Here is a 25009-nt window from a genome sequence, read left to right on the forward strand (position 1 = left end):
TGAGTGTACAGCAAATACATGAATATACTCTTGTCCTCTCGGAAAAGTGGGGTTATGAAATGTCACAGACATGTACAGAGAGCAAAATAACCACACAATATTTTTTGCATATGCCCAGAAATACAGACAAACACCTTCTATTTACTACATAAACATTTCAGCTTCTGATCGCTGGGGTTGGGAATGTCATCTCTGAGCTAGCTGAAACAAGCAGCAGCAAATCTGCCTCCTTCATGAGGACATCCACGGAGGTGGAAGGCTGGCAGGTTTGACATTCATAGCATTGGCAGAAAAAACTGACAGCAAGGGTGGGGGGGCGAAGAGAAAGGCTCCACCTACACGACAGTCCCAAAGGAAAACTACACTTGGGGGGGGAAGCTAGGCTGAATTTCCAAGTCAGAAAGGATTACAACACATTCAAAAACAGAGACTCAGTCCACTACTGCTGTTAAGTTCCAGCTGGAGACCACAGTCCATCAGCTCAAGACCTCAGTACTATCCAAAACACCAAGTAGAAAGATGCCAGTAGAACCCTACTAGCTGAATTCCTCTCTTATCTCAGTCACTACAACTGCTAGCCCTGACTACCCGCTTTACTCACTAGCAGGGCCTGTGAAGGACCAATTGTTGTCGATAGCCACAGGAAATTCTTCTCACAGCCCATTTTTTTCTTGTAATTTCACACACCCTCTGTGCCTGTTGTCTGCACCACAGGCTTTTCAGTAAGTAAGTTGAGTTCTTGCTACCTGCCCTGCAAGACTGCAATTATTTCCTCACCGATCTAATATTTCATGCCTTGGTATAGTAGCTATGTAGTATTGACTAAACATTCATGCTTCTGCATGCGCACCCAGAAACAGATATTCACAATTCTCTACCTTTGCACATATAAATTCTTTCCACCCTCTGTCCTCCCCTGTCCTGGTTTCAGCTGGGATAGAGTTAACTGTCTTCCTAGTAGCTGGTACAGTGCTATGTTTTGAGTTCAGAGCGAAGAATGTTGATAACACTGATGTTTTCAGTTGTTGCTCAGTAGTGTTTAGACTAATGTCAAGGATTTTTCAGCTTCTCATGCCCAGCCAGTGAGAAAGCTGGAGGGGCACAAGAAGTTGGCACAGGACACAGCCAGGGCACCTGACCCAAACTGGCCAACGGTGTATTCCATACCATGTGACGTCCCATCCAGTACAGAAACGGGGAAGTGGGGGGCAGGGATTCGCCGCTCGGGGGACTGGCTGGGTGTCGGTCGGCGGGTGGTGAGCAATTGCACTGCGTATCATTTGTACATTCCAATCCTTTCATTATTGCTGTTGTCATTTTATTAGTGTTATCATTATCATTATTAGTTTCTTCTTTTCTGTTCTATTAAACCGTTCTTATCTCAACCCACGGGTTTTGCTTCTTCTCCCGATTTTCTCCCCCATCCCACTGGGTGGGGGGGAGTGAGTGAGCGGCTGCGTGGTGTTTAGTTGCTGGCTGGGGTTAAACCACGACATCCCCAGAAGTTATTTGCAGTTGCCATTTAAGCAGGTCTCCTAGATGCGTAACAGTAATAGAATTTGATTCTACAGTGGTCTGTACCTGCAGGAGCGAAAAGGCCACTTAATAAATACACTAGTGATACGAATCCAAGTTCTCAGTTAACAGCTGGGAAGTGGACACGATCTAATTGAGAGGCAACATCTACGCGAGGAAACAAAGCCAGGGCAAACCAGATTCTCAAAACTTGCCTTGATTTTTACGTGGCAGAAATAGCAGGACTCTGTATTAATTTTCATATCTTTATTCAACAATGGAGAGGTGGGAAAGGCAGAAGACTAAACACATAAGAAAGACATGGAGGTAAATTAAAACTATTTAGGAGCACAGCTTGAGAAGATAACAAAACAGCAGCCTTTTAAAGAAAAACATTAATAGGCATCCATAATAAGAAACTGGTGTGAGGAAACTTGTGTAAACTCAATAGCAAAGAACAAAAAGCCATACCTGCAACTCATAAACTTATTCTAATGACACATGGAGATTTCAATTCAAATTATTCAAGACATTTATCTGTCAAAATAAACTGGAAGTAAAAAGTGAATAAAGAACTTCCAGAACGTCTCTCCCCTACCCACATCAATAACTAAGCCTCTATCAAAGCAACTTTTGTCTAGAGGTGCCACCATATACTTGTGTTCAGTTATGCTTGGGGCACCACTTACAAGAGAGACCCACATAAAACAGTAGCAATATGTAATATTCAAAATTTAGTCCTTGGATGATGCTTTTTTTGTCTTGTCAGCTACTACGATCTTCAGGAAGTTGATACAGCCTGAACAGACAGAGCATAATAAGCTTTTCCAAACACTCTTTAACGCCAAAAGAAGAGCTGTATTTACAGGTTCATGACCCTTACGCCTCAGAGGGGAACTTGGCCAGGAAAGCTGCTTCTAGCAGAAATGTCAAAATAACCGAGAAGGGAAATAAGGACTAGCTGCCACCCTGTGGAATGCAAGCACATCTGCATCGATAAAGCCTTTTGTATCGTATTCTGGGGAGAAATGGAAGAAAAACAATGGGTCCTAACGAGAGCAAAAGAGCAAGATATCAAAGAGATAATACACGATTTTCTTTAATGGTCTTCACAAAAAAGAATGTAAAGGGATACCTAGAAAAAGTCTGGCTAAAAAAGCAAGCATAACACGAGATTAGGATGCCTTAGGGTTTCCTACATTTAAGTCATTATACTGCAGCAAGTGACCATACTTTTAATGACTCTACAAAAAACTAGTGAAAAAATTCAAACTCCCTTTCCCCCCCATAACCCCCAGTAACCCAGTCATTTAACATCACCGTGCTTCAGAGCATGGGTAAAAAGGTGACAGTGTCACGAACAGGCTTTTCCAATGTGTGTGTTAATTCCAGACTGCCCACCGGTCCTCCGATAAGACTTAGCAGTATCAGAGACAGGAGACTGGACTAGCTGAACCAATTCAGTTTGAGCTGGCTTTTGCTCTGTTTTCCCTTTTCTGAGGTAACAGCCTTTGAGCACCACAGTGGCTCCACTGATCAGTTACTATATTCCTGTGGCAAACACAGAATGGTCACAACAGCTGGCTTTTACAAAAATTACCTTTTAAATGTAGTTTAGATTATATTTAATTCAAGATATTCATTGCCCCAAATTAGCAAACGATAGCAGCAATGCTGTAATTTCCATTAAGTTGCTAGATTCCCCAGTAGGGCCTAGGAAAAAGAGAAAGCTTGGAAAACTCTGTGATTTGGCTTTGGCTAAACTTACATTTAGCACATTCCCTTATAAAACTGACATTGAGTGTTGCTAGTAGAGTGCCTTTAAATTAGCTCTACGCTGGCAGAGATAGCCATTCACTAAATATGAGGCTTAGTCATGAGAGCCATTCCTACCACCCTCTATTATGTATTAATTTCTTATAAATGTAACTCTTTAAATCATTACTAAGTGTTTCCTATAATGCAATAAATGTTCTTGGGGTCTCAACTATGTCAGGGCAATCCCCAACTTATAGCTGAAATTTAGCACCTGCCTGAAAGCACTATGTTGTTTATTTAACTCTGATCATATGATGGAACAATAGAACAGAAACATACAAATTTTTTTTATTTTTTTAATTTTTTTTTTAAGAAGTCTGACAATAAAGAATCCCCAGCCCTATTCTAAATTCTATTTCTCTTTCCTACAGTGACCTCCTGGTATGTCCTGGACCTTTCTTCAGTCTGTAAGTCTCCATCTATGATGTTGCAGATAAAAGACCTCCTCTTTCTCAACGTCAGAAAGAATCTCACTGTCTCATTATGTTCCTATTAGGATTTCCATATACGTTGAGATGCAAGGTTAGATAGTCTATATACATACCTCTTGCTGCTTCCTGCACAGCCTTCTGGCATATCAGGCACTCCTCCCAGTTTTGTTATCAGCAAACTTGCTGAGGGTTATACTCTCTGCCCCATCACCCAGATCATTAATGATGTCGTCAAACAGGACTAGACCCAGTATTGAGCCCTGGGGTATGCTGCTAGGCGCTGGCCTCCAGTCAGACCTCCTGGGACTGATCACCACTCTCTGGGCCTGGCCGTTCAGCCAGTTTTTTTATCCACCTCACTGTCTGCTCATCCAGCCCATACTTCATCAGCTTTTCTATAAAAATCTTATGTGAGACAATGTCAACATCCGTTGTACCCATATGATCTTGTATGGTTAAGAAATAAAAAAGTCAGTATTTTTTCCTGAAATGCTTGCACCATTAAAAAAGAACAAACCTGTCTGTTCTTCAGAATGCTAACTCTCTGTTGCCATGGTCACAAATTACCATAGTAACCATTAGATACATCTGTATTTTTAGATTAAAATTGCTTCTATTTTCACAGAATATAGATCCAATTGAACGAAACTACTCATTCTTACCAGGAAATACTACAAAATTCAGAGTATAAATTAGGGCAACACTACTGAATACACAAACACACAGAAAACTAGTTAATTGCAAAAGGGGGAGGGAATAAATCACAAACACTGCCATTTACAGAGCCACCTCCTGCAGCTAGAAAATGGTTTGAAAGGACAACAAAAAGATCTGAGGACAGTTATTCTCTAACACTATTGTCTCAGCAAGCCTCACTGCAAAGTGGCTCAATTAGAAAGCCTGGCAAGCTTAAATAGCCTTTTTAGTCAGGGGTTAACTCCAGTATTACTTCATATTTTTCCATTAGAGCCCCAGTTTGTTCCCCCCCCCCCCAAACAGGACCTTCACTCTCATACATAGGAAATATCGACGTTCAACCTGTCATAATTCAACTGTTATCAGCAAGTCTCTGCTCTCTCATTTTCAGTGATAGTACGTTATGCTTATACCCTCTGGTGGACAAAAAGCAATTCACAACCCTCCCTGTGCCTTACTGCCTTTAGATCAGCACCGTGCTAACAGGAACTTTGTCATGAAAATGCTGAATCAAAACCAAGCACCGCTACATAGTCTCTGCACTTCAAGGAAGGTCCTTCAGTCATCTTTACCTGGCTAGATCTGTCTCAGCTTCTCCATTTTCTTACTGGGCTTTCATTCAACCAACCCTGTCTCATACAGAGCTCAGAATGCCTGAATTTAGACATGAATTCATGGTCACATGTCAAAATAAAAATTTCATTTATCTCAATGTGACATTCACAACATCTGAGAAATAATCTAACAGAAGAGTCAAAAGTGAGGAGTCCATCAACTCAGTGCTTTCACAAAAAGGCAGCAGCATGAATACAAAAGGTTTGTATTCAACACTAGGTTTGATGATCAGGATAATTTACCTCCTAATTTTATAGTCACCAAAAATTTTCAACTTGCTTTCTTCTTCATAAGTTGCTAAGCATTACTTATGATAAAAAATTAGTTCCCTTATAAGTAAAAATTTTATATGCTTGCGACCCAGCCTGACTCTCCTCCCTGACCTGATTGAAACAAAGAACACGACTGAACTCCCCATCTTTGGTAAGTCAGTATAGCAATGCATTTCTACTGCTGCCACAAATCTTTCAGATAGTCTCAGACAGTTATATATTACAGAAGACTTGAACTCTTCCCCCTTTAGAGTTCACTCGCTTTTGCAGCCTTCCCACAAATGTTACTTCTAACATTATTTGGCTAAATGCAGACAGAATGCTCTTGTCCAAAGGGTCTGCAGTAAGCATATTTCAGCCAGAAGCCACTGCAAGAAAAGGGTAATACATCAAACTATGCTACCGGCAATAGATGCTCAGATTCCACCTGGGAATCCAGCCTTAGGCCTTGTTGTACAAGTCACTGTATGATTCTAGGTCATAGGATTAAATAATGGAAAAAGGCTAAATTTCAGCTCTAAAAGACAGTATTTTTCATATCTCCAGAGTCAGCAAAATGGAAGTAGTCTCTTGCTTAATAAGATAAAACATAAGAAACATAACCAGGTCATGAAGGGACAGGAGCTAAGAAACAGAGCAAGGAAGCAACGCTTTGCCTGCAAGGGGTTTACAGGAAGGTTTTAGGCAAAGAAGCAGCAAAGACCTAAACTTACCTGCAAAATTGCAGAAAAAAACGGCCAATTTGCCACTGTTTCTTTTCACTTCATATTATTTTGATTCTGGTTCTCATCAGAAATAGAGCACTGGCAATTCTGATATTGAATTTTGGGATTCTACAGATAGCTGTTCATATGAGCAAAGTCCAGCATTTGGTTCATCCCACCATGTAGGCTTTGCGGGGGGTCGTAATTTCCCAGATGAATGTATCCTCTGGAGCTCCCTGATGGTGCTTGCCCAACATAACATATCTACTAGAAAGTGATGCAAGACACGTTGATATTTTTCTGGTCCTCCCTGCAGATCAGCTACCTGCTGAGGTAAAATTCAAACTTGATTGTTCTGAAGCGATGAAAGGTTCAAGAATCTCAATGCATGTAGCTCAAGCCCAGCTTAGGAAGGTAAGACACAGAGGGAGAGGTGCTGTAAGAGAGAAATCAGGCTCTAATCTGTTTAGAGTTTAAGTATTGCTTGAGGATCAGAAAGCTGGCGGTATTTCCTGGACAACTCTGTACTGTACGCAGCCCATTTTCCACTCTACTTCTGTCTCACAAGACAGGTTCTTAGCTGCTATGCAGGTTTATTGTCTTCATTTACTGTTCAAACCAATTGTTCTCACAAGTTACTCTGCACACCTCTTAAGGTCTCTTCTGAAGGCTCTGGGCTTCTTAACAATACCTTTAAGTAACATAAGACTGAGTTATGTTTATATTGTCTTGTAATAGTGCCAAATTCCAGATGAAAGGTGACGAGGAATCCTTTCTCCTCAGTAACGCTAAAGTACATCCCCATACAGCATATGCATTTCTGCACATACCAGCTCTTAAACATTAAATTCAGTAGCCTCCAGCCCACAAATAGCACACAGGAACTCCTGGGCAACTGGCTCCAGGTGGCCCTGCTTGAGCAGGGAGGTTGAACCGGATGACCTCCAAAGGTCCCTTCCAACTCCGATGACTCTGATTCTATGAGCTCATATAGCTTCAGAATACTCTGCTGGTTTTCCATGTTATCTGACTTTATAGGGCAACTCAGAAAGCAGCACCACAAGATGCTTCAGCCAGCTGGCACATTACAAATTCTTAGTGGGCAAGAAAAGCTATAGTACTGACCAGTTACATAGAAAGATGTGATTCAGCATCTCCCCAGCAAGTAGCAGAGTAATGTGATAATACATTGTCCCCGTCAGAAAGAAGGGTATTTTTTTTCCTCCTAGATTTCTCTCTTAGGCAGTAAGCCACACTTTCCAGCATTACATGCAAATTTGGAAGACACGATAGGAAAACTCAGCTCAATTCAACAGCTGCTCTCAAGCATATAATGACACTTCACAGTTAACATGCAAGCCTCCTTGATACAATGCTATGTGCAGATCAGAGAACCAGCAGAGTATTCCATAGTTATCCCACTTTCCTCCTAAGGCACTATATTTCCTGCTGACTAAGATGGTAAAGAATAAATAACAATTTCTGGAAAGTTTGGGTTCTCTAGAAATCTTGCTTTTCAAGGCAGAAATGACTTGGCCTTATATTGTGAGAGAGTCATGCTTCCAAGGAGGATGTATAAAAGAGAAAGCCCAGCACTGCAAACAGACAATAAATAGAACTCAATTCACTAAAATGGGGGAACGTGTAGCTTCCCCAGAACAAGATTTGCAATTTTAAGAACACCAGCATCCCTCTCTCTAATACACCCTCTACCTACCAAGGAAGTTAATCTAGTCTAAAAGAAATCAGTCCCCCTTACTCAGAAATGTAAGGCTGGAGAACCAGAAACTCAATTAAGAACAGTAAGAAATTAAGATATTTAGTTGAAGTCTAAGGTTTAAAACCTGACAGTAGTCTCCCCTATATTTTCCTATTTCTTACCCACCATGGAGGATACTGCCAAGCAAGAAAACATTTTTCCCTTTTATGCAGCAAATCATGAAGTTTTACAGAAGGGAAACCACATTTCACTATTTTCTTTTCCAACAGCAGAACACTGACTCATAGTATTATAAAGTGTGGAGGTACAGCATTTCTTTCCAAAAGGCAGTCATGGCTTCACTTTCTACCTCATGGTACAGCTATTTTAGGATAGCTTTTAGGCACACAAAGTTTGACACACATGTACCACCCCCCCACCCAACTTCAGGTGTCATTTTTTCTTACTGCTCTTCCCTCTGTGCCCAGGCATATTAGGAAAGGGGTATAAACACTTACTGAACACAATGGGTTCTACTGCTAGGTGAAGATGTAACCATTTGCTTAATTGCACAATGAAGCCCACGGATGATACTGAAGAGAAACTACATTCCAGCATTTCCTGGTGAAAACACTGAACAACAGCTGATAAAAGCATTTTATCAAAACAGCACATTCAGCGTTCTCATTAACAAGAGAATTTCTATGCAAGACCATGCCATCCAATGCAGAACTATATCTAGAAACTCACTAAGAGGTCACGTGGGTGGCGGCAGATCTGCAGAGGTTTTTGATCAAGCAGAGCACAACCTAGCAGTCACATTTGTACTGGAAGAAGAAAATAGTGTCCACGCTAAGACATTGTTCTTGCTCTGGGTAAGTTCTGCTGCTTGACATCATCAGCTTCATATCACACACTAGATAATAGTCCCCAACTCTACTCCAGACTCTCTCCTACAATCAGAAGTCATTTCACTCCCCTGTACAACAAAACTCAAAGACTGACCCGTACTTACCCACAGGCTAATGACATCAAGCATCAATGCTAAGTAAAAGATACTTAGCACAGGACCTAGCTCAGGAAGACAAAGGTAAATCTGAATGCCAAAACTGAGTCTTCAGAAATTCTTCCTGTGCTTCAAAGCAGGAAGAGTTACTACAAATGACCTGATTCTAGAAAACATTCTGGAAAGTCACTGTATGAAAACCGAGTAATCCAAGACTATCACAACGCATGCACAAGGAAAGGGCATGAAGATTAGCATTAAGGGGAGACTAACCAATCCTTGGCTTCCAAATCAAGTCCCTCACAATGATTTACATAAATAATTTGCTATGGAAATTTTTAGTTTAAAAAAAGTCAAGAAATGTGGTCATAGAGATACTCGGTATATAGAGAATAATGGTTCTATCTTGTTCAATACAGTAAAAACTAGGACAGCAATTCCTCACAACTGATCTTCCACATAATCAGTAAAGATTTTTATCCCTCATATGGAGAGAGGAATTTCCTTTGGAAACAGAAAGAATTCCTGCTTCAGGACATGCCTTTGCATGTACTAGTGAGACACGTATACAGTGTTTGCTAACAAACTAAAAAGAACAAAATACTTGGGGTTTTTTGTGAAACTCAAAGACAAATCAAGGATTTTCTACTGGCTTCTGGATAAGGCCTTGTGGATAATTTAGGACAAGTATTTCAGACAAGACGCAAGTTTCTGACATCATCTGTCAAGACTTCAGTTTTTAAAAGCTACAAATAAAAGTAAAACCAACTTAATTGGTTTCCTAAAATAACTAGTCAGTTCATAACAATTTGCCACCAACACAATGGGAAAGAAGAAAAATTCAGTCCTAAACTTCAACTTTACAAACATTTGAAGGGCTATTCTTTAGGACAGAAATACTTGTGGAACGTTACTTGCAGAAGTGCTTCTATACATTGTCAACAGCAAAATACTGGGCTCTGTGAAGAATCCACCCGCAATTTCAGAAATGTGACAGCAAAAGATGTGGGCAAACACAAATGCCTGCACCTTGAGCTAAGAATGGTCTTCAGTAGGGAAGGAGGAGCCAGGTTCCTTTGATAACTAGCTTCAGTAAAGATTAAGACCATCAAGCATTCATTCAGACAACCATGTCTATAATGGTGCTCCCCCCATTATAGGTCTCAACAACAGGAACCCTACTCATATCAAATTCCCATTGACTCTGTTGGCATATGTACGGGGGATCTCCCCCTAACAATGTTCAACAGATTAGAATCCAGTATGGCTTGGCATGATGCAAATTTTCTCTGCAGCACTGCAATTCCACTCGCACAATACATATTCTACATTCAATGTAGTTCTGTCCCAAGTGTGTTACATATTGCTCAAGTCTCAGGACTGATAAACATGGCACATGGTCAGACAGAAAATTTGTGCAAGGGCTGCAGTAGGATAAAGCAAGAGGACTGATTAATCACAGTATTGTGCCCTACTCCCTGCTTTTTATCCCCCACAAATGGAATCCTGGAATTAGCAAAATTCATACCTCAGCTATTTATCAGTTTTCATGCCCTGAGGATTGGATCTCCTAAAGCTGAGAGATAAGGGCTTCTGAAATTCTCAAGTATGCCCACAGACTATTGAGCCAGATTTTCCCCAGTCATCTGCTAGAATGAAAGAATTTGTCCATAGTAACAAGCACCAGGATGACATGGAATTCAACCACTAAATAGCAAACCAACAGCCTCCCTGCCAGGCTTTCCCACTGCATGGGACTCGCCTCACTCTGATACTCTCACAGGAATCAAAGTGAACAACAGAACCCAAAATAAAATTCAAGCAGCTTCAAAAAGAGGCAAAATCTTACGGATGCCCAACTTTCCTTCTCAATAGTTAACTTTTACAGATACCTATGTCTACTCCATCACATGTGCATATAACAGCACATTTTCTTCATTACTCAGTTTTTCAGTTATCTCCCTTCACCTTCCAGAAAAAAATAAAATAAAACCCCAATCTCTTCATCTTCCAGTACTAGTAATGGGAATCTAGCATACTCCTCCTCCCATAAGCTAGTCCTCTATGTTCAAAAGCACTCAGCATACATCATTTCAGTCACGTTCTCAAAGGGAACGGACATGACAGGTATGGTCCATTCTTAAGGAAGATGAATCATGGTGGGCACTTCTTAACAACACACAGCTGCAGAAGAATACCCAGAGCAAGATAAGAAATTTTAGGGAGCCACCCACCCCCGTGGAACTCCAGTGTCTAATATTTTTCCAGCTTCTGTGCAATGGATGTCTCTAACCCTAGTCAGTTCTTCCAGCAAAGATTCTCCCCAACTAGGGTTATACAGTGGGAATTCCAAAGCAACAGGCTATGTACAGACATATCAGCATTCCCTTCAACAGAGAAATGAAAGGGAGAAAATTTCTGAGGATGTGTATCCTCTACTCCGTTTTCTGAATCCCAGCCTCCCCCTTGCCTTGGAATGAGCTCTACAAAGCAGTATCTGTTATGTACATGAATCTCAACTCCCTTCCTTTGGGGAGTTTCCCCTCAAAAGGGACAGGTAAATCCCGGGACAGAGACAGGTGCTGGGGAGGGGGATGTCTCCTTAGGATGACTCGCCAGAAGCAAGAGAGCCTGCAGCTTTCTTCTTAGGGCGGGCTTTCACACTTCTTACCGGAAGCTGAGAAAGAAAGAGAGGCATCTTAGGTTAGTTTACTTTAACATCTAAATGTCTAACAGAAAGATACAAAAATGCAGAGTGAAAATAGGACAAAACAACTACAACATGATGACCCTATTCATGTCATCTGTTGTTTCAAAAACCATTTAACCGTTCCATTTGGTTTTGGTTAGTAAACAAATCACTCTGAGCATATCCATCAAATAGTAACCAGGAGAAGACATTCTAAAACAGGACAAGTGTGATAATAAAATCGAAGTCAGCTGTCTTGACAAAAGATGAGACATAGCGATATTTCAAACTGGTAACATTCACATACCACTTCACTGCTATAACTTTTCTGCTTCTTGACTGCCATCCCAAATGCTGTTCTCTGAAAGATGTAGAAACATCCTGAACTAGTTTGCACACTTTACTCCAGTGTCCTTCCTTCTAGATATTGGCAAGAAGAGTACATTTATGATCTACGATGCATTCAGGCCTTCCGGGCAATCTCGGAGATCTCAGTCAAAGACCTCCTACAATTTCTACATCTGAACCAAAGATCCAAACAGACTGAGCATAAAAAACAATATGCCTGCAAAGGGCTTTATCAGAATTTCTGTATTCACAATAAACAGTATAGAAAAGTCATTACTGTCTTTTCACAGGTTCACTTTAAAAATTCTTCACTAGGAAGCTTAGAATCAAATTTTGTTCCTCTTGTTTCCCTGCTCCTGTCTAATATGCTAGAGAAGAAAGCAGAGGTGTCAACTCAGAAGTAAGCCTTGGGAATTTAAAAAAGATCCAGGCTGATTTAAAATGCATCTTTAGACATACATGTCCATCCTTGGAGATATTCAAAAGCGATCTGGACATGGGCCTGGGAAACCGGCTCTAGATGGCCTTGCTTGAGCAGTGGGGTTGGACCAGATGATCTCCAGAGGTCCCCTCCAACCTCAACTATTCTGTGACTCTGTTACAAAGAGTACTTAGTCACATGCAAAGGTGTCCTGTACACTGTAAAATCAGGTTACCAGTATGACTTAAAATTAAGCCATTACTTTCCACCAAATTATTTAATATTTAGCCTGAAAAGCTCAACAATGTGAGCCACTCATATAGCACTCTATGTTAAATAAAAATAAAAAATAAAATTAGGAGTCTGAGTTGAATCAAGCAAATAGGACCCCAACTTCACAAAAAGAGAGAAGCATTTTATCACATATAAATCAAGCCACAAGAAACATTCAAGTAAGAGTCAAAACCTGGAAAGTGGCACCTCAAAAGTGGCATATTCTACAAAACACATCAATGGCTGAAAAGAAGATTGTTAAGCTAAAATGGCTCTTGGACACAACTGCATTTATTTTCATGTATGGTTTGTTTTAATAATAAGAATACAGGCAACTCATGTCCCATCTGAATGGCTGTAAATATCCTAGATCATCGCATGGACATATGGAGGGGACATCTCAACAATGACTAGTTACCCAAACTTCAAGACAAAACCCTGGGGTGGGGGAGAGCAAGGGGGATGGGGAGTGGTGTGTGCGTGTGTGTAATTATGTTTTCGCCATATCTAATATGCAGAAGTCCAGGAAAGCCTACAAGGGTACAGAACCGTTGCATTTTAGATGAGGAGAAAGTGGCTGTCCTAGGGATAAACGTCACAGTAGTATTATATATTCAGACTGTAACAGACAGGAGAGAGGATACAGTCAACAAAACACATTAAAAATATCTAATGCCCCACCCTTCAACAGAAAACCTGAATGAAAGCAAAGCTGGGTCCTGGCTTATGACAAAGGCTTACAGGCATGATAAAAATACAAAAGCTAGAGACTAGTATAGCAAGTAGACAGCAAGTCCTCTGATGTAGGACTCAACTAGGAAAGACTTAGTCCAACAACATTTATACAAACAGCTTTTAAATGCACCAAGACTATGAAGCCAGAGCCTTCCAACAAAGCTTACAAATCAATGTGCTCGAAATAATTTACACACCAGCTCACCTCAGCTTTCATCATCTTCTTAGGAGTTTTGAGACTTTGGGTACGTTTAGGAAGTTTGTCTCCTGCATCTTCATCTGATGGGTCTGTTCTAGTCTCTGACGGGGTTCCATTAGACCTCTGTGCCAGACTGCTCTCCTCTCCTGAGGAGTAACAGGAAGCTAAGGAGTAGGAGAAAAAGTTTTAGCAAATACTTTTGAAAAATCACATGAAGTCTCAAATGGCCCATCCTGAAGGACCACAGGAAAGGGAGATGTCAACGATCCTTCAGAAGGATAATCCAAAAAGTACAGAGGTGTATTAGTAGATGGGAAGGGACTAGGGAAGACAACGCAACCTCTCCCAGATAATCTGAAATCTCGTAGTCCTTCTGAGACACAATGCATGAAAAGTCCAGGGAACCCCTCCTCCCTCACACAATGGCCCAGCAGCAGTGTTCTATACCCGAGTCCTCAATGGTTTCAAGAAGACTTCCACCAGAGGGGTGCAGCTGTGGCTCCTGGCTTCGCATATGCACGGTATCTTCATCCCGGATCAGAGTGAGATCCTGCATGCTGAAACTTCGCAGCTTCTCAGACAAAACTCCCTGCCCCTAAGAGGACATAAAAATTAGGGTCAAGGGCACTTAGCCTTCACCAAGATCATCTCACATGGGATCATTCAGAAGAAGAGGAAAGGTGCCCTACTCCCCACTAGGGTACTCTGAAAAAAACAGAGAAGGGAAAAAGAGAAGTATGCTCCCAAGACCAACAGGGAAGAGGTTAAAGCAAAACCCATTCCACTCTCCCTCCACTTTTCATAAGACAAAGGATGGGATTAACTGCAAGGCAAACTGGAGGAAAGGAAAAGTAGATTGGTGCCAACAAGTACCAGCATCCCTAACAGACCCACAGCACTAATTGCTGGCACACAAAACTAAACTGCTGGGGAATTCCTGAATGTTACAGAAGGTGTTGCATTACCTTTGCAGCTGCAGTAACTGCTGCATTGGCAGCAAGGTTTAACCCTCTCTTGCCAACTCGCATCATGGTTTCATAGCTCTTGTCACGAGCCTGAGTAATGTATTCATCAATTTCCTAGGAAGGCAATGTGGAACATGGCATTTAGCTCCTCATTACAAACATGATCAAAGTCTCCCCACCATCACCCTTAAAACCCCAAAGCTCATCTGGACGCTTTTTTTCCAGGCTACCAGCATCAGCTGTCATTGATCATGTAACTGCAGTTTCTCTGCTACTTACAGAAAGCTTGCAAATGCAACCTTTACTTGAAGTATGCTATTACAAGTTGTAACAACTGAAACAAAGCTGTTGCTTATCCTGACAATGTGAAAAAACAGCATGGCTACAGAACGTGCTGCTCCTATCGTGATTCAAAGAGCTTAACTACTGACAGTGACTATAAGGGCTCATGACACTGGGTTAGCCAAACATGCTTTCTAAGCATTAGGCAAACTACTGGCTACATTACAATCTTCTGTAAGCTGCCATCGTTGTCAGAGACAGAATCATTCTACATCCACTAATGTCAGCACAAGCATGATTCACACGTTTCAGTTTTTATTGTGGCATAACTGAATCAGAAGTCAGTCAGCTCCCAGACAGGTCAGTATCTTCTAACAACAAGTGAGTACCTTCTCCTTATTGGAGAGCGTTGGGTGCACAAACTTCCTGTAGAGCACACTGGAGCCCTTGGTGTAAGGGGAGAGCAGCCAAATCACAAATGCGATTTTCAGCTCGAAATAAAAGGGAAACCTGAGAGAAAGAGGGAAGAAAAAAAAAAAAAGAGAGAGAGAGAAAGATGGAGAACTGGAATCAAGATCAGCACAGAGACAGATGGAGATAACTGGTAGAGAACAGCGTAGGCAGAAGGAGCAAAGGCAAGATAAAGGCTCAGAAACAAAAGAATCGATATATCAGGTCAGAATAGTAGAACCCTCTTTGGAATCCTAGGACATACCTTCTTCGAGTCTCATTTAGTCTTTCATCCATAGCCGTGAAAACTCCATAAACAGGGCATCTCTCAGCCCTGCAAACACACCAAATTACAATCTGATAGCTACTCTCATCATTCTGAAGTTTGTTTAGAGAGTATCCACTGGATGTTAATATTGTATTAGTTTCCCTCTCATTTTCCAAAGTTTTCAACTATGTATCTGAATAGATCTCAAGTTCCTGCTAAGGCTGATGGCTCAGTTTCGGAAACTTCCAGTAGGTACTCCTCAGATAAGACACAAAAGGAGGATCAGTGTAAATGAAAAAGAGCAGGCAGCATGTAAGTCTTTCACCTCTAACCCTTACCCAGTAAAGTCTCTGGGAAGATACAGTAGCAGAGATTGAAACAAGTGAATGCAAACTTCCTACTGTCTCTATTAGTAGTAAGAGAGTTCTGTTTTCAGTGGTCCATTTCAAGTATGTGAACAAGCGAAAGCTCTTGTACTTTTTAGATCTTTGTCTGCTTTTCAAAGTTTAGCAGGAAGAAGCAAAACTGCTGGGTACTTTTGTAAGGCATGTGTAGCCATTTCATGTTTCTTTAAAAGATGCAACTCTTGACTAGTATTCTTTCAGAGATGTATGCAAAGCTCAAACACTAAAGCAACGAGGAAACTGAAGATATACTGTTCCAAAGGTTCAGTTGAAGACACGTAACAATGATTTGTCATTTTCGGAGGCCTCTGTATTGCCAAGCATGACACACAGCACTGAAAGGATTAAGAACCTGCTTCCCTGACTCCACTCCACCCCACCCCCACTAGTGGAAGATAATTTAATCATGCAAAACACCACTCAGAGCACAGACATGCGTCTGATCTGCTCCTCCACACAACAGGCTCGCAAAGCAAAACAGGTCCCTTCCTTCTACCATCTTTTTTTTTTTTAAAGTGTCTTTTAGACCACCATTTCTCAAACTTGACCAGTTCACATCAACAGCTTCTCGAAAATATTTTGTTATGAATTAATGAAGATCCTCTTACAGATACTGCATATTTATCTTAACTGTTCGCAAGTATAGAAGATGAAACAGCTAAGACAGCAGCTACTACCCGCAATATCTACAAACCTGCAGACTCTTCATAGGGATTGAAAACTCCTAAAGGAGAGACAGTTTATTCTTAGCATCCTAACACTACACCTTTAAAAACCAAACAACCAACAAAAAAACCCATGCCACCAAGGAACTCACCAAGAAAGAACAATGTCTGTGAGAGTTTCTGCAGTGGTGAAGAAGGCAAACACAATCCAGTACATCATCCACTTCACCTGCAAAAGAGCAGTCACTCAATAAACATCCATCAGAACCCAGAAAAAAGCCAAATGTCTTCTCAGTAAAAAAATGACTCATCATCTCCACACATTAAGATGAATTCAACAAGAAGGCATATATAATCAGTAATGGAGAGAGTCACATACCAAATGGTACATTATAGTTTGGGAAAACATGTAGGATTAATGTGCTCTAAATAGATAAATGCATACAGATACACTGATGAACTCATGCCCTGTAGCAATATCATGATGCAACAGTGTTAAAAGTCCCAAATAAGCTATCTAAAAAGAGTAAGCAGTTCACTTTGAGAAGTTACAGTCTTTCATATATCATAATTATTGTAATAAAAACATATATACACACATATGCAAAAGTTCAGTTTCAACTGTAGCCCTATATTTTCTTGATTTAAAGGTTTTTGGGGGGAAGAAAAACCCCCACCAAACCAACAGATATAGTATTTTGCTTTAAGTCACTAATAAGCGTTCTTTGCCTTAATCGTTAGTCCCAGAAATTACATGAGTATTTCTCTTTTCTTTTTAAATAAAGGCTCAGTAAGAGAGGTAAGAAAGAACATGATGCATCAACCTTATCTTCTTGTTTAAGGCCTTGAGTATAGTTTACAAAGTGTACTTTGCACTATTATGGCACATCTGTATGCCTATTGTCTATCTCCCTACTTCCTCACAACTTTTTCTGGAGCAGTAGGTATTTCTTTCAAAGCAAACATAAAATAATTTCCCCCTAACCACACACACACTCACACTCTGCTGTTTCAGTAACAAGTCTCTCAGCTAGAGGCCAATTATTCCTAAAGAAGAATCAGCTGAATTATAAAAACTGCTACCCAAAAATTTCCAATAGCAGAAGAGTCAATATCTTATAAGGGAAGTTACCAGTTTTCTATGCTTTTAAGAAGTAAAAATAAATCTAAGTAGCAGACAAATAGAAAGAAGAGGTCACCTTTGCTAAAAGCAACTTAACACTGTTAGTGTCATCAAGAATGGGAAAGAACTAAACTGAATCAAGGAAATTCCACATATTAAATCCGCACATTAATCCATGTATTAAAATTACATGAACAGTTTAGCGACAGTCTTTGTTACAGCAAATGAAGTTATAAAAGCATATATTTCCCCAAACTTGCATGCTTTGGAAAATTTGGTGATCTCTTCTTGAAAGACCCTCCAAAACTTTCTAAAAAACCCAATAAAATTATGCTGCCTCTAAGACAGTGGACGGTTTTGAAGATAGGGTTAGTAGCCCAAATTATTTCCACTCTATTGTGCAATTTTTTCACAACAGAAATTAGCAAAGCTTGTATTTTATGGCTCTCCTGCCTTTTTTTTTTTTTTCTTCCCCTTGTATCATCAGTTTGGACAGGACCAGGAGTCATTCACTCGACTTGTAAAGCAACTCTATGAAATGAATGGTTAACTCTTCAATGCAGCGACATAAATCAGCTCTTGTATGAAAAAGTGTGTGAATAATGACAGATCAAAGGTGGGAAACAGGAATCCCAATGGGTGAGAGATTTCAGAGAAGCTACATACCAGTAAATCTTACTTCAGTATTAGGCAAAATGAAGGCAATAATAATAAAAGCAATTAGCAGATACACAGCGTCCTGGTTTCAGCTCCAGGACACACAGATATATATAATGTAATGAGGAATATGTTTTTTGCAGAAAAAAATTAATCTCACAAACGTAGCAGACTTCTTAGGTTTCCATAAGCTCTTGCTATAGCCCTTCCCTTACAGGCAGGGTGTATGGAGTTTCAACAAAGTTTTCAACAAGCCTAAATAAACACTCAAAGAAACGAAACTGTCAAGGATAAAAAGGAAGGGACTTTTGAGGATTAACAATTGGTTAAGAGAGAGGAAACAAAGGATAAAAATAAATGGCCATTTTTCACAATGACGAAAGTTACCAGTGGAATCCCACAGGAATCAGTGTTGAGATCTGTGCTGCTCATCTTCATGAAAGATCTGGAAAAGGTTGCGAATAATAAGATGACAAAATGTGCAGAAGATACTTTTCTATCCAGGGGATTAGATACGAGTTCATTAAAGAATTCAGAAAGGGATCTATACTGATTGATCTCCAGTTGACATTTTGTCGCTAAATGTCATTAAATACAAAGTAATGAACTTACAGTATCTGCTTTTTCTTAGTGAAAACTAAGTGGTTACATAAATTAGCTCATGCCACTCAGGAGTGCTCGCTGTAGACAGCCTGATGAAACCATAAGCTCAGTGCTCATTAGAATTTTTCATTCTGCTAACAGAATGCTCAGGAGTATTAGAAAAGGAAGCGAGAAGAACAGAAAACATTGCTTTGTTACTGTTTAAATAAACTGCATGTTCACATCTTTCATACTGGACATAGGTGCCTTGCTCTCTGTCTCTTCCTGCCACCCTTCACCCTACGCTCCGCAGCTAAAGACAAAAAGAAATACAGCTCTTAAATAAACTAGAAGGATCTAACTTCTAGCTCTAGAAGTCCCTGAAGTGCAGATGACCAGAAACTGGAAGAGCAGAAAGCAGAGGGGAAGAATCACTAATTTTTTTTCTTATGATGTTTGTAATCCACAGATTACAAACACCTTCAAAAACTGAGGGTCAAACCAGGCTGTATTTTTTTTTCAATCCATTCAAAAGGAGTCAGGTCTCTGCTGCTCAGGCTGATGACCACCAACTTCAGCTAACTGCACATACGTAGTCTCCCCAGCTCGCACCAAGAACCTAAGTAAATTCAGTAAATGCAAAAGCATAGTCGGAATGTAGATTTGACCAAAGCTGAAGATGACACATAAAAGGAACTAAATTACTTTTAAAACAGTCTGAGCTACTAGATGCAGTTTGTCACAGCTGCTCAAAGACTTACCGTAAGTTTATATCATGGTGGGGGAGAAGAGCAAGTTTGCACTGTACTCTGATGCCATGGATGGGCTGCTTGGGGTAGCTTGGTCTGTGTCAACTCAATCTTCAATACACCACACTCTCTAGCACATATACACCTGCAAGATCTTTCTCCCCTACCCATGCTGGTTCTTAAGCACTATGAGCAAGCAGTAGTACATAGACACAGCGGGCTTTGAAAACGTGCAGCACAGCATTCAAGTTTTCCACTGACTTTTCACAGGAAGAACAGTTTGAACAGATATTGGCCCCCTTTCCTGTGTTTAACAAAATTTTCCCTGCCTTTCCACTTATGCTGAGAAGGAATAAGCCCTCCAAAGATCAGTGAATTAGGCAGATGGCAGCCCAACACCTAAATGCTTATTTCTGATGTAGTCCTCTCAAGGAGAAATAATTTATATATAAGATGAGTTTTAGCAGTTCAAATACATTTTCTTGAACCAACTCCAGTATTTTCACTGAAAATAAAAACAAGAGAAAATTTTCTGCTGCAGTAATCTAGAACTACCTACTTCAAGAAAACTGTATCAATGAAGCATTAAACAAAACCCAAAAGTGAATGCCGTACTTTTCCACATCAGCCCTAGTGGGGCTTACAACCAGGTGATTAGTTGGTACTATTGTTAAGACAACTTTATGATAGTCAAATACTGTATCTCATTTCTTTTTCACCATCAGATTAGGGAAGTCTTACAGCAATTTAGGTAACACCTACCAAAAGAAAATCAGATCAATACAACGTTTAAATGCCGTGTTTCCTTGCAGGATGTATGTACCTCAACAGCTAACCTACCCACAGAAAATAAGCAGGTTTTCACTGTAAAGAATGCCTGCAAATTCAAAGGCTCCATATTTACCGGGTCTTTTGAGCTCCAGAACAAGCATGCTACAGGCTGTTTTAAAAAAGGAGTTTGTTTTTTTTTTTCCCCCTCAACTTCTCAACAAAACAATTTAAAACTCTGAAATCTGAGTCTGTCTTAAAGTTAACACAGATTCTGTAACTGGAACAATCATTCCGTGACAGACACTCATGAGCCAGAATAAAATTCTGGGTAAAAAAAATACACATTTCATGCAACAAATGAAGGTCACAGGCAACTGGAAGGAAAGAGGAGAGGAAGACCAGACAAGACAAGAGTAATACAATACTACTTCATACATAACTTCAAAGATAACTATGAAGTCACAGGATCATGCAATTATTCAGATAGTTTCTTTCATGCTTTCTTTTTAGTTTCTAATGTTATTACTGATAAACGTCAAAGTTTACTAAGTCTCATTGTATTTCTGACTACGTCTCTAATACTCACTAAAAACACTGTGTCATTTATCAATGCCTCCTGAACATTCATATTTTGACTTCTTTGCTGAGACCAATATTAAAAAAAACCCAAAACACCTCAGCCAGATGTTGCGGTCTGTAAAGCTGTCCACTATGAGTGAGACTCTCACCTCAGCTAGCACTTCCTTCAAAAACCAGTGGGGCTGAATTTTAAGCCAACATGTAGGAAAGGTCTAGGCAATTCTAGAGGACTGAGGCAGCATGAGACAAAAAAGGACTATATCCTGCAATATTTATTGTTGACGTGTCATTTTGTAAGGAAGAAACAGAGCCAGCTGGATGAAGAGTCTCAGACTGCACCACAAAGCAATATGGACAAATTATATCCTCTTCACCCATATTACCTCTCTTCTCCATCAGGTTATTCCTTGCTCTAGATAAACGGAAACTCATCCCCCCCCGCAAGCCAAACAGCTCTTGTCTCCACTGAGCAACTTAGAACAGCCCTTCTGCAAGATGACCACATGTCACATCACTAAAAAGCATTTTGTATTTTAAATACAGTAATTGTAAGGGTGGCATAGACAGAGAAGGGGAAACGATTCCAGAAAGGAAGGAGGATGAAGCCTTGACCAAACTGATTGCAAGCAAGGTTGATAGGAAGCCACAAACCAAGCAAGATTACTCAGCTTTTTAGAAGAAAACAAAAATAGTACTGAAAAAGCAGTAAAAGGACACGGAGTAAGGATAAAGTTAGAAGAAAGAACTTGTCCTGCACTTTCAGATGCTCCCAGGCTGCAGTGTCTCCCCCACTCTCCCTTCCTCACTCAGCATCTCCTGAGAAAAAAACAGCCCACGTTTACGGCTTGAAACCTCCCACTTTAGTCAGCGCCCTTCCTCGGCAACTTCTTCAGGGACCGTCGGGGCTGCTGCTGCTCAGCCGGCCGGTCCGACCCGACGCCCCCGCCGAGCCGGAGAGCCTTCGCCTCGGGGACGGCCTGGGGGCTTGCGAGGGACAGGGGCGGGCGCTGCGCCGGCGCGGCGAACCCGAACTCACATATTCCTTCACGTTTTTCGTCTTCACGGCCTTGTAGGAGGAGTACGCGGGGTAGAGGGTGCCGAAGATCAGCCTGCGAGAAGAACATACCCCTCAGCGCTTCGCGCCGTCCCGCACCGCCAGCTGCCTCAGCCCGCCGCCGCCGCCGCCGCCGCCGCCGCGGGGAGCGCCCCGGAGGCTCCCGGCAGGACGCCGGTCCCCCGCGACGGCCCCACAGGCGGGGCTCGGCCGCCCCCCACCCGCGGCACCGCCCTTGGGCCGCGGCAGCCTGCGCGGGCCCGCCGGTCCGCGGCCACCGCCGCCTGCGCGACAGCACCCGCCCCACAGCCGCCCGCAGACCCCCCCTCCCCCCACGGGGCGCTGGGTCCCGCGGGGCACAACCGGCGGCACCGCTGCAGCCCTGCTCCGGGCGGCGGCCGCCGCCTCCTGCCGGGGCCGGGCCCTGCGCGGCGGCCTGCGCATCCCTCCGCCCCGGCCGCCCCGCACTCACACCACGAGGCGGGAGATGATCCAGGAGACCATGGCGGCGCCGCGCGAGCTCGGGCGGCGGCCGGAGAGTCGGCGGCGGCGGCGGGAGGCGGCTCTTAAAGGGCAGGTTCCTGCAGCAAGCGCAGCCCCGCCCCGGGTGCTTGAAGGGGAGGAGCCGACGCGTCGGAGGGAGAGGTCCGCAGCGCGCCCCGAGCATCCCGCCCCGCGCCGCTGCGGAGCCCTCGGCGGTTCGCGCCGCCCGCCCCGCAGAGGGCAAGCGCCCGGCGGCGGCGGCGGCGGCGGGGCAGGTCCCGCCAGAGCCCGCAGCGAGGCGGGGCTCCCGCCAGAGCCCGAAGGGAGCGGTGAGCCCCGGGGAGGGGGCCCTGCCGCCCCGCCCCAGGGAGAGGAGGGAAAGGCGACTTACTGGGGAGCAACATGCGCAATGCAAGAACGTGACAGAAGAGCAAGTGCTGGGTTGAGAGCACGGATACCTTGGAAGACGGCGTGAGAGAGGGCGCGGAAGCAGCCATCTTCCGCGAAGTTGCCTCCTCGAGGGAGTTAGCGCCGACAACAGCGGTTAAGTGCTGCGGACAGATTCGTTAAGGTTAAAAGCGTTTCGAAGTCCCACAGCTCCCCGTTGCACCCCAAACCGGATGTAAAACAACACTGACTCGCTGATGCCGAGGTCGGGGTTATCAAGCCAAAGGGATGAAGGCTTGTTGGTTGTAGTTTCCGGGATAATTCAGGGTTGCCCCGTGCTCTTGTTCTTCCAGAGTTCAGCGGAGAGGCCGAGGACTGCTTAACTACAGAGAAGGCTGAACCGGGCGGGGCGGGGTGGGGGGAAACATCCTTGTTGTAGGGTGGGGATGTGTATGCTTAAGCATACCAGAATACCAGAAATTGTTACGTTTTAACAAGGCACCGAGGAACACTGTTAAGAGAATCCTCCTCCTCGGTCAATGCCAGAGTTAATTAATGGGCCCCTTTTGCCCCCCCCCCCCCAATAGCCTGTATGTACATTACAGTCAGGATTGATCAGGCCCAGTATGCGGATCTCTGAATCACACTAAGATGACCATTACATAACCCATTTTTTAATTAAAAAAAAAAAAATTGCTAGAAAACTATTGTCGTTCTTCAGCTAACCAAAAAAAACCCTGAAGAAAGGCACTATGGCAAAGTCTCATTACTTGCCAAACAGCCTTTATGAAAAGAGACCAAAGAAAGAGAGCAAAAACAAAGAGCTGCTGGGGAAGAATTTTCTCATGAATGCATGAACTTTAGTATAATGAGCAGTGATGAAAAATACAAACCATTAGCAACTTTCCATCACACATAAGAGTTGAAAACACAAACATCTCTACAGACAGTGACAAAGAACATTTTATCATAGCCTGCTTTTGGATATGAATGGCTACAAAATGATTGCATAAGGGACTGCACAATTTACACCGTTGATGGCATAACTGACCTACAAACAGGGTAAAAGGAATCTGCTCTGACACATCCAAGTAACACCAACACGCACAACCTTCACCCAAACAATTCTAACCACACCAGTTTCATATCAGAGACCAGCAAGACAACAGCTCTGGTACCTGAATAATGTGCTCACACTCAGGTGAGTGAAAGATGCAAACAGAAGAGAGAAAATTCAGAGACCTGGAGAGTACAACATATGAAGAGTGTGGGAGTGCTAAGTAACTGCAGCATGGGTAAGTGGCACCTAAATAAAATGTGCCTTAGCGTTTTAAACTGTTTAATGTGCCAAGGGGCAGTATGAAGATTTACAGAGCATTAGAAATAGTGGTAAGAACAACAGAATATGAACATCAACATTAGTAAAGCAGGTGGTCTTGTGAATGTCTTAAGTGGCAGCTCAGTGTTAAGTAGCACATTGCGCTTTAGAGCAACTTCAGGAAAGGTATTTTAAGCCAGCAATTTACAGTCAGCAATAAGGAGCTCATTTCTTTCCGTATCATAAAGAAGAATGATAAATTAATTCATTAACTTACCTTCCCACAAGGAGAAACTACTGATACCAAAGGGCTATTTTTGGAACAAAAGCCAGCTGCAGGTCAAATTAAGATAAAATGATTTATTAGTAGTATTCTTTTTATTAAGTTATTAGTAATACTGTATAGTGCTGTGTAATTAAGATCTTAAGACCTACACAGGAAAGCAATTTGTCGATTATCTTCAAATTAAGGTTGTATATTTTTCTAGCTGATATGCTACTGCTGAAATAACTCATGACAAAGTTGAGTTCTACAAATGGTTAAAAAATAGGTTACCAAATATCTATCAATCTATTACAGCCTAAACAATAAGGCATGGGAATCAAACTAACTGTTCCTTCAGTAGAGCAGCTTAAGCAAAGCTACATTTAGAACAATGCCAGGTCAGATCCAGAGATCCTGCCGAAGCTGAGGTTCAGGCAGGAGCTGCTGTAATGAAGAGAAACAGCAATAAGTCAGGGCTCAAGAACACAAGAGTGCCTCTGGAAAAGTTTAGCAGAACAAATAAGGGTCTTAGGAAGAAAGGTGAACTGGAAGAATGCAATGGGAACCCTTTGTCTGAAGCTTGAAG

The 25009-nt window shown here is 42.1% G+C and overlaps 1 protein-coding gene across 6 annotated transcripts; it reads right to left on the minus strand.

The window, feature by feature from the left end:
• Positions 1–1767: 1767 nt before the first annotated feature.
• On the minus strand, positions 1768–22983 carry REEP2 (receptor accessory protein 2). Of its 6 annotated transcripts, XM_052816118.1 has the most exons (10): positions 22443–22480; positions 21953–22025; positions 18623–18680; positions 16608–16684; positions 15384–15452; positions 15058–15178; positions 14387–14500; positions 13869–14016; positions 13428–13585; positions 1768–11433 (listed from the first exon to the last, which is right to left on the minus strand). In XM_052816118.1, the coding sequence occupies exons 3-10, from the start codon at positions 18671–18673 to the stop codon at positions 11359–11361; spliced, it is 813 nt and encodes a 270-aa protein (XP_052672078.1). In that variant the 5' UTR covers positions 18674–18680; positions 21953–22025; positions 22443–22480; the 3' UTR covers positions 1768–11358. The 6 variants fall into 6 exon arrangements, with proteins under 6 accessions (XP_052672078.1, XP_052672077.1, XP_052672081.1 ...); XM_052816117.1 differs by lacking the exon at positions 18623–18680 and having other exon boundaries at positions 22443–22575; XM_052816121.1 differs by lacking the exon at positions 15384–15452.
• Between the last annotated feature and the right edge of the window lie 2026 nt (positions 22984–25009).

The sequence above is a fragment of the Harpia harpyja genome, chromosome 20, assembly GCF_026419915.1.
Source record: "Harpia harpyja isolate bHarHar1 chromosome 20, bHarHar1 primary haplotype, whole genome shotgun sequence".
In the NCBI taxonomy this organism is placed as follows: Eukaryota; Metazoa; Chordata; class Aves; order Accipitriformes; family Accipitridae; genus Harpia; species Harpia harpyja.